The sequence below is a fragment of the Arachis stenosperma genome, chromosome 3 (genome assembly GCF_014773155.1).
Source record: "Arachis stenosperma cultivar V10309 chromosome 3, arast.V10309.gnm1.PFL2, whole genome shotgun sequence".
NCBI lineage: Eukaryota > Viridiplantae > Streptophyta > Magnoliopsida > Fabales > Fabaceae > Arachis > Arachis stenosperma.
Window position 1 is genome coordinate 41,768,577 of NC_080379.1, and position 13,411 is coordinate 41,781,987.

The 13,411-nt window shown below is 36.7% G+C and overlaps 1 protein-coding gene and 1 non-coding gene across 2 annotated transcripts; one reads left to right on the forward strand and one right to left on the reverse strand.

The window, feature by feature from the left end:
• The first annotated feature begins 870 nt into the window (after positions 1–870).
• LOC130971365 (small nucleolar RNA R71) lies at positions 871–974 on the forward strand. The gene has a single exon (XR_009082588.1). It is a non-coding gene; the product is annotated as a small nucleolar RNA R71 (small nucleolar RNA).
• A 10,672-nt stretch (positions 975–11,646) lies between these two features.
• LOC130970593 (LOB domain-containing protein 40-like) lies at positions 11,647–12,512 on the reverse strand. Its single transcript, XM_057896721.1, has one exon. It carries the CDS (start codon positions 12,452–12,454, stop codon positions 11,789–11,791), a length of 666 nt encoding a protein of 221 aa, XP_057752704.1. The 5' UTR covers positions 12,455–12,512; the 3' UTR covers positions 11,647–11,788.
• Between the last annotated feature and the right edge of the window lie 899 nt (positions 12,513–13,411).

Here is a 13,411-nt window from a genome sequence, read left to right on the forward strand (position 1 = left end):
TTCCTTTGGATCCTTAATAGGAAACTCCTTCTTGCTTGAGGGACGTCCCAGGAGGTCTTCCTCACTAGGATTTTCGTCCTCCTCCCCCCTTGTGCATTCGGCCATATTGATTATATCAATGGCCTTGCACTCTCCTTCTGGATTCTCTTCTGTATTGCTTGGGAGAATACTGGGAGGAGTTTCAATGACTTTCTTACTCAGCTGGCCCACTTGTGCCTCCAGATTTCTAATGGAGGATCTTGTTTCACTCATAAAAATGAAAGTGGCCTTTGACAGATCAGAGACTAGATTGGCTCAATTAGAAGTGTTTTGTTCAGAATTCTCTGTCTGTTGCTGAGAAGATGATGGAAAAGGCTTGCTATTGCTCAGCCTGTTGCGTCCACCATTGTTAAAGCCTTGTTGAGGCTTTTGTTGATCCTTCCATGAGAAATTTGGATGATTTCTCCATGATGAGTTATAGGTGTTCCCATAAGGTTCACCCATGTAATTAACCTCTGCCATGTGGCAGGGTTTTCCGGATCATAAGCTTCTTCAGAAGCTGCCTCTTTAGTACTGTTGGATGCATGTTGCCATCCATTTAGATTTTGAGAGATCATGTTGACTTGTTGAGTCAACACTTTGTTCTGAGCCAATATGGCATTCAGAGCATCAATTTCAAGAACTCCTTTCTTCTGAGGTATCCCATTATTCACGGAATTCCTCTCAGAAGTGTACATGAATTGGTTGTTTGCAACCATATCAATGAGTTCTTGAGCCTCTTCAGGCGTTTTCTTTAGGTGAATAGATCCACCTGCAGAATGGTCCAATGACATTTTCGAAAATTCAGATAGACCATAATAGAATATATCTAATATGGTCCATTCTGAAAACATGTCAGATGGACATCTTTTGGTCAACTGCTTGTATCTTTCCCAAGCTTCATAGAGGGATTCACCATCTTTTTGTTTGAAGGTTTGAACATCCACTCTCAGCTTGCTCAGCTTTTGAGGAGGAAATAATTTATCCAAGAAGGCAGTGACCAGCTTATCCCAGGAGTCCAGGCTATCCTTGGGTTGTGAATCCAACCATATTCTAGCTCTGTCTCTTACAGCAAAAGGAAAAAGCATGAGTCTGTAGACTTCAGGATCAACTCCATTCGTCTTTACAGTCTCACAGATCTACAAGAACTCAGTTAAAAACTGATAAGGATCTCCAGATGGAAGTCCATAAAATTTGCAGTTTTGTTGCATTAAAGCAACTAGCTGAGGTTTCAGCTCAAAGTTATTGGCTCCAATGGCAGGAATGGAGATGCTTCTTCCATCAAATTTGGACATTGGCTTTGTGAAGTCACCAAGCATTCTCCTTGCATTATTATTATTTTCGGCTGCCATCTCCTTCTCTTGTTCGAAAATTTCTGAAAGGTTGTTTCTGGATTGTTGTAATTTAGTTTCTCTTAGTTTCCTTTTCAGAGTCCTTTCAGGTTCAGGATCAATTTCAACAAGAGTGCCTTTTTCCCTGTTCCTGCTCATATGAAAGAGAAGAAAACAAGAAAAGAAGAGGAATCCTCTATGTCACAGTATAGAGATTCCTTTATGTTAGTAGAGAAAGAAAAGGGGAAAAGAATGAAGAAGAGTGGGTTTGGATATTTAGGTGAAGAGAGGTGAAGAGAAGTATTAGTAATTAAATAATTAAATAAGAATAAGAAGAGAGAGGGAAAATTTCGAAAATGATTTTTAAAAAGGGTTAGAAATTTTCGAAAATTAGAGATAAGAAATAAGATTAAATTTAAATTAAAACTAATTAATTAATTAAAAAGAATTTTGAAAAAGGGTGAGATATTTTCGAAATTAGAGAGGGAAAAGTAGTTAGGTGGTTTTGAAAAAGATAAGAAACAAACAAAAAGTCAAATAGTTAGTTGAAAAAGATTTTAAAATCAAATTTGAAAAGATAAGAAGATAAGATAAGATAAGATATTTTTTTGAAATCAAATTTTGAAAAAGATAAGATAAAAAGATAAGATTTTTAAGAAAAAGATATTTTGAAAAAGATTTAATTTTTGAAATTAAAATTAATTACTTAACTAACAAGAAACTAAAAGATAGGATTCTAGATTTTAAAGATTGAACATTTCTTAACAAGCAAGTAACAAACTTCAAATTTTTGAATCAATCATATTAATTGTTAGCTAATTTTCGAAAATTAGATATAAAGGTAAGAAAAAGATTTTGAAAATATTTTGAAAAAGAATTTTGAATTTTTCGAGAAATAGGAAAAATTGGAAAAGATATGATTTTTGAAAAAGATTTTTGAAAAGATAAGATTTTTAAATTTCGAAAATTTGACTTGACTTGTAAGAAACAACTAATTTTGAAAATTTTTGACTAAGTCAACTCAAATTTTTGAAAATTATGAGAAAAATAAGGAAAAGATATTTTTTATTTTTGAATATCTTAATTATGAGAGAGAAAAACACAATTATGACCCAAAACATAAAAATTTTGGATCAAAACACTTAATGCATGCAAGAACATTATGAATGTCAAGATGAACACCAAGAACACTTTGAAGATCATAATGAACATCAAGAACATAATTTTGAAAAATTTTGATGCAAAGAAAACATGCAAGACACCAAACTTAGAAATCTTTAATGCATGGACTCTAACAAACAAAAAATGCATATGAAAAACAACAAACAACAAAAAACAAGAAAACATCAAGATCAAACAAGAAGACTTACCAAGAACAACTTGAAGATCATGAAGAACACTATGAATGCATGAATTTTTGAAAAATGCAAGAAAAATTTTTAAAGCATGCAATTGACACCAAACTTAAAAATTGACTCAAGACTCAAACAAGAAACACAAAATATTTTTTATTTTTATGGTTTTATTAATTTTTTTGGATTTTCTTTAATTTTTTCGAAAAACATTATTAGAAAAACGAAAAAGAAAAGAAAAAATTTGAAAAAGATTTTTGAAAAATTTTTGAAAAGAAAATTACCTAATCTGAGCAACAAGATGAACCTTCAGTTGTCCAAACTCAACAATCCCCAGCAACGGCGCCAAAAACTTGGTGGACGAAATTGTGATCCTCTTTGTATTTGCATGAGATTTATTTAATGGCTATTGGCTATGTGTGGACACAACTCCATTCAACTTAACCAGCAAGTATACTAGGTCATCCAAGTAATACCTTACGTGAGTAAGGGTCGATCCCACAGAGATTGTTGGTATGAAGCAAGCTATGGCCACCTTGTAAATCTCAGTTAGGCAGATTAAATGGTTATAGATTTCGAAAATTAAATAATAAATGGAAAATAAGATAGTAAATAGTTACTCATATAATTCCATGGTGGAAATTTCAGATAGGTGTATGGAGACGCTGTGCTCCTCTCGTATCTCTACTTTTTTATTTCATTCATCCAATCCTTCTTACTCCTTTCCATGGCAAGCTGTATATAGGGCATCACCATCATCAATGGCTACTTTTAATCCTCTCGGGAAAATGGTCCTATGCGCTGTCACTGCACGGCTAATCGTCTGGAGGCATCACCCTTGTTGATAGCTACATCCCATCCTCTCAGTGAAAATGGTCCAAATGCTCTGTCACAGCACGGCTAATCAGCTGTTGGTTCTCGATCATATTGGAATAGGATCCATTGATCCTTTTGCATTTGTCATCACGCCCAGCAATCGCGAGTTTGAAGCTCGTCACAGTCATTCAATACTGGAATCCTACTCGGAATACCACAAACAAGGTTAGACTTTCCGGATTCCCGGGATCCTACTCGGAATACCACAGACAAGGTTAGACTTTCCGGATTCCCATGAATGCCGCCATCTATCTAGCTTATACCACGAAGATTCTGTTGGGAAATCTAAGAGATATGCGCCCGGCCTAAGGTAGAACGGAAGTGGTTGTCAGTCACGCGCGTTCATAGGTGAGAATGATGATGAGTGTCACGTATCATCACATTCATCAAAGTGTTGTGCAACGTATATCTTGGAATAAAAATAAAAGAGAATTGAATAGAAAGTAACAGTGATTATATTGAAACTTGAGGTACAGCAGAGCTCCACACCCTTAATCTATGGTGTGCAGAAACTCCACCGTTGAAAATACATAAGTGAAAGGTTCAGGCATGGCCGAATGGCCAGCCCCCTAAATGATCAAAAGACCGAATGATCAAAGACTAAACAGTCAAAAGATTAAACTGTCAAAAGATGAGACGTCTAATACAATAGTAACTTATCCTATTTATACTAGACTAGCTACTAGGGTTTACATGAGTAAGTAATTGATGCATAAATCCACTTCCGGGTCCCACTTGGTGTATGCTTTGGCTGAGCTTGATCTATCCACGAGCTGAGGCTTTTCTTGGAGTTGAACTCCAAGTTATAACGTGTTTTGGGCGTTCAACTCCGGATCATGACGTGTTTCTGGCGTTTAACTCCAGACAGCAGCATGTACTTGGCGTTCAACGCCAAGTTACGTCGTAAATTTCCGAATAAAGTATAAACTATTATATATTGCTGGAAAGCTCTGGATGTCTACTTTCCAACGCCGTTGAGAGCGCGCCATTTGGAGTTCTGTAGCTCCAGAAAATCCATTTTGAGTGCAGGGAGGTCAGATTCCAACAGCATCAGCAGTCCTTTTGTCAGCCTTTTTCAGAGTTTTGCTCAAGTCCCTCAATTTCAGCCAGAAATTACCTGAAATTATAGAAAAACACACAAACTCATAGTAAAGTCCAGAAATGTGAATTTAACATAAAAACTAATGAAAACATCCCTAAAAGTAGCTTGAACTTACTAAAAACTACCTAAAAACAATGCCAAAAAGCGTATAAATTATCCGCTCATCATAAGGTGAGAAACCTCTAACCCTTGTGAAATTATTCATATAGAAAATAGGTTTTGATTTAGTGATGTATATGTGATACTAGATTAAACTATATGGAGGCAAATTGATGGAATTAGTGGTCAATTGGCGGTGTTAAAAGCTTGAGGTCAAGTTTCGGAGGCCGGGTTTCGTTGATGAGTTTTGAAATCTTGGAAACTTGTGGTACGGGAACGTTTGAGGTGTTCCGGTTTTAATAGAAAATTGACCAAGGTATGGTTTTGGTTTCTCATATTTAATATATAATGTTCTATGAAAACTTAGGCTAGACGACCTTAGGATAGGAATGAATGCTTGAGTATGTAAATTGTTTAGTACTTTAAATGATATATCTTGAACAAGGGTAAGTTTTGATCTATTGTTAACATTGGTGTTGGAATTCTAAATGGTAAATTGATGATGCTTGATAAGGTAGAATGATGTATATGTGTTTGTGGTGGTTTGTTGATGAATCTTGTTGTTTAAGTAATAAATGTTTGGTATGAGATTATGTATATGTTGAGGTTTAATTGATTGAGGTGAGACGTGGAGGTTTTGGCATCTTAAATGGTATATTGCTGTGTTGGATATGTGTAAAAGAAGTAGGAGTTGAGTTTGGTTTTAGTGAAAATTGAGGTTTGAAGATTTTTGTAAAAATTGATTTTTGGCCGAATCTCGGCGAGCTATAACTTGGCTTCCGGGCCCCCAAATTATTTCAAACTTATTTCATATGAAAATTGGGTCTGTGAAGTTCACGCCGTTCGAAGAACGATGAAAAATGTTATAAATTGAAAAAGTTATGGCCATCAGAAGTTTGGAGTGCAAAACTGAAAATTTTGCAGCATTCAGTATTTTCGCTGTAAGAACCGCAATTAATTAACTGCCTAATTAGTTAATTAATATTTCCCAAATTACGTTCCAAAATATTAGAGTGAGAATTTGAGGATTTAAATATGATTTTTGGACTCAATAGGTTTTTCTGAGTCAGAAAATATATTTTCTGCGAAAAACCATGAAAAATTGTGTACCGGTAGTTGAACAGGTCGAACCGGTTCAAGTCTGTCTGGTACTGTGTGAGAAAAAGTGAAAACAGTCAAAAACTTTAGAAAAATATTAGAAGTTGAAAATCGGGCATTAATATTAAAGGTTTGGCCTGAAGTTGGGCCAACGGGCTAAAAACGCTAATGGGTTGGACCAGACCCAAGTTGAGCCCAAGCCCAACATATAAATAGGTCTTTTAAGTGAACCCATTCGGCACCACACTCACTTAAACACAACATACACAGCTAAAAGCAAAGAGGGAGAAGGGAGAAGAAGAAGCATTATTCCATTCTCACTTTAATCCGCGATATCTCGAGCTACGGTGCTTCAATTCGCATGCCGTCAACGGCTACGTGAAGCTCTTGCTGAGCCCGTCACTTCTATCCAAGCTTTGTGGTAAGCTTTTCGAATTTTTCTGCCCAGTTTTCGTGCCCTTGTAAAATTCAAATTTTGGGGTTTGGTTTTGAGTGAAATCTTGTGTTTTGGGTGTTTAGGTACACTCTAGTACTTGATTGCTTGTGGTTTTGGCTTCCAAAACTGTTGGGTAAGGTAAGTTATTCTTGAACCCTTGTGAAATTGTGATTAAGTTAAACCCTAGGTTGATTAGTCATGATTTATGTGTATTATATCTTGAGGTTGTGGTTATTGGAAATTATATTGGAGCTTGTTGGTGCTTGTTAGAATTATATTGGTGGCTTGCTTATGGAGAAAAAATTGAGTTGAGCTCAATTTTGGGTTTTTGGCATATTGAGAATCGGTCAAGGTATAGTTTTGGTTTCGTCTATGTAGTATATAATATTCATGGACACTTAGGCTAGTGACCCATAGGATAAGTTTAATTTGGATTGATGTGATTGTTGATGATGGTTGGTTGATGATGTATGATGAATTGATATTGTTAATGTTGATAAACCATGATGTTGAGGTATGATGTTTGATGACTTTGAGTGAATGTGTATTGTTGAATATTGATATAAAGTATGAATGAGGTTGATGATGAAAATTGATAGTGATGAAATGATGATTGGTGAATGTGATGGTGGAGAATTAATTATAGTGTTATATATTGATGTTGATGGTTGAGAATAGTGAAATGTGATGGAAAATTGGTATGAATTGTGAATTGTGACCCATGAGAGTAGATTGTGCTGAAATTGGAAGTTTGGTATTGATTTAGTTGGATGTAGCTTGAGAATTTGGAAAATTGAGTACTTGTGGAATGTGGTAAAAAGGGAATTTTGGTGAACTTTGCCTTATCATAACTTATGCCTCAATTTTCAAAATTTGTTGAAATTTATTTAGAATTAAAATTCATTGAAAACTCTTCAAATTGATATAAAGTTTGTAAAATTTGGATTTTTGTAGAGGGAGTTATGATCATTCAAAGTTTGGTGTCAAAATCTAAAATTCTATAGAGTTGCAGAATTTTGTGATTTCTGGTATGTGCGCACGCACAGCCTTGTGCGCACGCACACCCCTGTAAAATTTTAAACATGTGCGCACGCACAGCCTTGTACGTACGCACACACAGGGGAATGGCTTCTGTTTTGAGCGCTAGCACAGCCTGTGCACGTAAATGACCAATGGAGTTTTACAACCTGTGCGCATGCACACGTTAGGAAAGGCAATCCGTTGAGGGTGCTAGCACGCTTTGTGCGAGAAAACTGTATTGCAAATTTTGGTACATGTACGTATGCACACCTCTATGCATACGCACACGTTTTAAAAATCTCTTTGGGCGTGCGCACGCACACCCCTGTGCGTACGCACACGCCCTGTTTCTCAAACTTAAACTTTGTTTTCAACTATTTCACCTTCCCAACAAGATTGTAAACTCCTGTGACACTATTTTAATACTCTTGGGCTTAATTTTGGGTATTAAAACATGGAAAAGAACCTAAGAGATTTAGTTAATATTGTTATGAAAAATTAGAAAATGGATGCTTAGGTTTCTGGTGTACTGAAGATGGGTTTGTTGGCATGTGAAGGTAGATTGGAATATGAAATGAGAATTATGAACTGCTGAATTTCGGAATAGAAATGTGAATTGACAGTAGTTGAGATGAGTTGAGGACTCGGAATGGAAATGTTGCTTGACAGTGGTTGAGATGAGTCGAGGACTCGAATGTGCAATGATAAATCATTGATGTATTGAAAATGTTTTCTGAAAAACCACTGAACTAATGTTTTATACTAATGATTATGAGACACTATGCGCCCGGCAGGGACGGTAGTTAATCTCGCCTGTCGAGGTAGCGGCGGCGGCGTACGGACGGTGGTTAATTCTGCTTACGTTGAGATGTTAGGTCTGTGGCAAGAGTATCCCGCTCGCATCCTTTCGGATCAATAGAGTGTGCAGGCACAAAATCCTGGATGGTGATCAGAGCACCATATCTCGGGAGTTCCCAATGATGATTCCGATGGGTGACATCTCCATAGAGGTGTGTCGGGTTGGTAGTTGAACCGACAATGTGATATCACAGCTAATAGGATAGGCATTCATCATGTGCATCTTCTACTTGTTTGTATGCTTTGCTGACTTGTAATTGTATGCCTAATTGTATAACATGCCTAATTGCTTACTTGACTTACTTGCCTTATATGCTTCTACCTATGTTTTACTTGCATTGTAATTAATTGTGCTTTCTACTGGGATTGAGGAGGTTCGGAAGGTGGTGGCGATGGGATCGCATGGAGGATAGATTAGTGAAGGCTGTGGGATAGCGGAGAACAGTTAGACTAGAAAATCCTTTAAGATAGATTACCTTTTTATTGTATTATGGTTTAAGTTATGCTTTACTATTTTTAGTTCGCTTTAAGATAAATCTGTGATGGATATGAAGTTCTAGATTGCCTTTGGCGTCCTGGGGTCTTATATCTTACATCACTGGGCACTATTACCATACTGAGAACCTTCGGTTCTCATACCATATTCTATTGTTATTTTTCAGATACAGGTCGCAACCCACCTCGGTGAGTTGCTTTGGATGGTAACAGAAGCTGAGGATCATGATACTTTTTGGAGTCTTTTTTATTTATTTTGTTTATACATCTCTCACTTTTGTATTTTGCTTTTGCCTAGAGGCTTGTATTGAGAGAGAAAAACTTATATAAACTGTTTTAACTGTGTGGTTTCTGTTATGTCTGTATATAACTAGCTGGCTTAAACTCCGCGAGCCGTGGCTAGATTCTCATGATATTATACTATTATCTTCTGTTATATCTTATCTATATCTTGTTCTTTAAGTTAGTAGCTTCGTTAGTACGTTTTGCACTTTTCAAATCCTGTTTTGAGCTAAATCCTTCATCAGCCTTCTAGATTATATTAATTCTTTCTATATATTATATGTATAAGCTTAGAACTGTCGTAACCTTTGATTAACATTTGCTTTACGGCACGAGGTAAAGCTTAGGCTAATTAGGGTGTTACATTTGCCATTCTGTAGAACTTGCGTATGCAACCACTGCATTCGACGCGACCAACCTATTTGGGTTGGGCATCTTGCGTACGCGAGCAGTGGTTTTTGAGGGGTTATTGCGTACGCGACGACCCTGTTTTCAGCAAATAAATTTTTGTGTTTTAAAACTTAACTTTGAACCTCTAAACTTCTATTTTTACTCCTTTAGTCCTTAAACCTTAGTGGTATGCCTAGTGATAAGGTGAAGCTAGGGAGGGATGATAACTTGGGGGTAAAGTAAGCTTGGAAAATGACAAATTAAGAATGAAAAGTGCGAATATGTGACTGAATTAGAATTTAGGAGTGGATGTTGAGACTGGCAATGACTGGGTATGGCCGGAATGGTCGAGATAGCAAGGTTTGAGGTGCCAACCTGCTTTCATGTTTACATAAAAATGTGTTCGGATGGCAAGTTAAGGACGGAAGTTCCCTCTCTTGTCGTGATGGGGATGTGGGGAAGGTGAAAATGCACTCTCTTTTGTATTGTTTCTCCCACATTCTTCTCTGGTTGCAAGGTGGAAAGGCACGCTCCTTCGATGTGGAAAGGCACTCTCCTTCATTTATGATCCTTCTGGAGATGCGCAACCTAGAGACAGATGTCCCGGTTACCTACCGGATGTGTCGGATTCTGGCAATATAACCGACACATGAGCTCACGGCTAGTAGGACAGGCATACATCATGTTGCATTTGTTTGCTTTGTTTGGGTCATAATTGTTTTGGTTTGCCTATCTGATAAATTATGTTTAACTGGTAACTGTGATACTTGTTGTACCTGTTCTTTAAAAATGTTTGCCTTGTATTTGCTTGTGTTTGTGATTGTCTTTCTGGTTTGAATACTTTGGTGGTGGATTGACAATAATAATGATTTGTTTTGAAATGGGCTGGAGGCCAATTAAGTTTATTTAGGCCGGAGGCCGAACTGGTTTGATTTGGGCCATAAGTCGTGATTGGTTAGGTCAGTGGTAAGGGTTAGAGTTAAATGAGACAGAAAATAAACTGCAGAGTTAGAATTATATTGTGTCTTGGATACTTTAGAGAGTTTTACCAAATTTATGGTTTAGTTTATTCCTTTAAGTTTTATAATTTGAGTGTTGGTGTTCTAAGATTGCTTCTGACTTTTCCGAGACTTTATTTATTATATATGTGGGCACCTTAACCATACCAAGAGCCCACAGTTCTCATCCCATACATATTTTGGTGGTTTTCAGATGCAAGTCGAGAGACACCTTGGTAAGCGTATGGAGTTCATTCTGCAAGCGAAGTATTATATCTTGGGACTCAGTATTTTGAGCTTATATGTTTATTATTCTGTATTTAGATTTTCTTTTGTATATTTAACTTTATTTTGTCCCTCTTAGAAGTCGATGTGGAGAAACAGGTTATTGTTTTATTATTTTTGGGATATTTTGGGTTATTTATATTTATGTAAATATTTTTCGGCCAACTTTGGTTTCGCAGGTTGAGCCTGAAGTTTGAATATTTGTATTTTTGACACTCCCTTTTTATTATTCATATGTATATTTTATGTTTTTTTGTACACAAGTTTTTCGTATATATGAGCGTTAGGACTTTTGTTTTAGACTTTCCTTCAAAGGCTCTTCGTTATAAAATTTCTTTCAACTATTATTATATATATTTTTATTTTTAGAGGTTGTAGCGTTTCGTCACTTTTACTCTGCATTCAAAGCGTAAAGATTTGTGTGGTAGGGTGTTACAAATTTCACTAGGGGATTGCATGTGTTATATATAATACAGGTAGAAGGTACTGGATAAATCAGCAGTTCTTTTATAACAACTTCGTATAGTTGAGGACATGCAGCATGGCTGGCTAATCACATTTACTATGGTAGTATTACGAAATTAGGTTATCGATCTTTAATTATTATTATATTTACTTACTACTAATTAATCACCAGTTCACCAAAGCTAAGCCGAAGCGGTCTTAAGCCTGCAGCGTCATTTTAAAACAATAATAAATAATATAATAATAATATATACAATCTGCTAATCCGCTATGCTAATTTTTGTTGTAGTATTATTAAGAGAATTTAGCATTTTTATTTTCTCTAGCATTTGACCATTTTACTTTCTCTTGTTGCTCTATCTTATTGCGTAGAGTTCTTTGTTAAAAAAAAAAAAAAAAAAAAGAGAATTTAGCCTCTGAATAGTTGCTGGGTCTTCGTGAGCCAATTATTATTTATTAATAGTAGCTATTTTCACAGATGGTCCACTTAACTCAACACACATCTTAATTTGTAAAGAGAAATATTATATTATTTGTCATCAGTATCATTAAGATTAAGTAAAATGATTTAGATATAGTATATATGGAGACAAAAACGATCTAGTAATTTACAAGCTAATAAAGAAGAAAAATGGATAGCCGATTTTATGATTATCTCTCTGATTGTGTAAGGATTAGGTCAATTAAGACGAGAAACACCCCAAAGTCAAGTTGAGGTCCAAGCCTCCGTCACTCGCTTCTGCAGCCTCCACCGTGTCCGTCTCGGTTTCCACGGAGCAGCTATCACCGTTACCGTTAACTAAACTTCTATGGTCACTCAGTCCAGAAGCCCAGTCGTCGTCGCTGACGTCAGCAATCTCCTTCCCTCTCTTCCCTTTTCCTCCTCCGTTCCGTTTGAAACCCTTACTGCTCTCCTTCACCTTGTGCAACCCACTCTTCATTCCCTTATTCGCCACGTGTCTTATATCGCACGCCTTCAGCATCGAAGAACCCGCAGACTCACACCACAACGACACCTTCCCGATTGGGGCCCCACTCAAAACGGCCTCCATGGCCGCCTCGCAAAGGTCCCACCGCCCCGACGACAGCAACCCCGTGCACCCAAGAATGGGCTCCACGATCCTCCCGCACGCTTCGTGGAGCAGCGACTTAAACGCCGCTGGTCGTAGATGCGGTGCTGCCGCATGGATGAGGTTGATGAGGCCGGCGCGGCCGTAGAATTTGGCCAGGAAGAGGGTGGCGTTGGCCTGCGACTGCGGCGACTTTATCCACTGAAGGCATGGCCTGATCGGGCATTCCCCGCTGCATCCCTTTCGCAGCACTCGGCAACCGTTGCAGCTTAATCTCATGGTCGATTATTTTGCCTCTTATGTGTTCGATAATTTAGTATATAGTAGTGAATTTAAAGCGGTGTTGGTACGATATATTTTCGAGTGCATTGTATGAAGGGGCTTTTATAGAGCGGGGCCAGGTGATGTGCAAAAGTGGTAAAGAATTTAGAGAGAGAAAGAAAGAAAAACAGCGCCAAGAGCAGAGCGCAGTTGTTTCCAACAAAACGGGCAGTTTTGCTACTCTGGTATTTCTCGGCGTGTTTCTTGGAGATACCTACACTACTCTATACCAGGGTCTTTCTGTTTATTATAAAAATAATTGTTTTTCAATAAAGCTTTCTTTCTGGTTTTTCATTTTCCATGAATATTAGTGGTATATTGTCCGCGGTTTTGTTTTAGTGCTGACGCCAATTTTTTGATTGCCAGCTCGCGGATAAGCATGGACCTTACTACTATAAAACTAAATGACAAACAAATTATGGACGTGAATAATATAACTGGCTGTAGCGCTCAGTTTCAATATAAAGCTTCATTTCAAGCTTTTAAGGTATTGAATGTGTACTCCAACACGATAAACCTTCTCGTTTAATCAATTAAGTACTGTATTGTATTATTTCACATTAAAAAAGTAATGAATAAAGAATAATGTATAGGAGTTACTAGTAATTAACTAATTAAGGAGAGAAGCATACGGTGTCAAGACTCAACAGTATTTTTGCATTTGCATATAATCCTTCTCTAAAGGCGGCTGACATGTTTATAACAGACGACAAATCTTAGTACTTTTAAGATATGTAGTTTAAAAGGTTAAAGAAACTCTTTTTTTTTTTGTTAGAATAATACTACATATTCTAAATCTTTTAATAATATAACAAAATTCGTTAAAGATTGTCTTAACAGTATTGATTAAAAAATAAAAAAATTAGTGTATTAAATATATAAAATTTAAAAAAATAATATTTATTTTATATTTTA

Coding starts and splice junctions, on each gene's coding strand:
- LOC130970593 (XM_057896721.1), bottom strand. CDS start 12,454: ATGAGATTAAGCTGCAACGGTTGCCGAGTGCTGCGAAAGGGATGCAGC.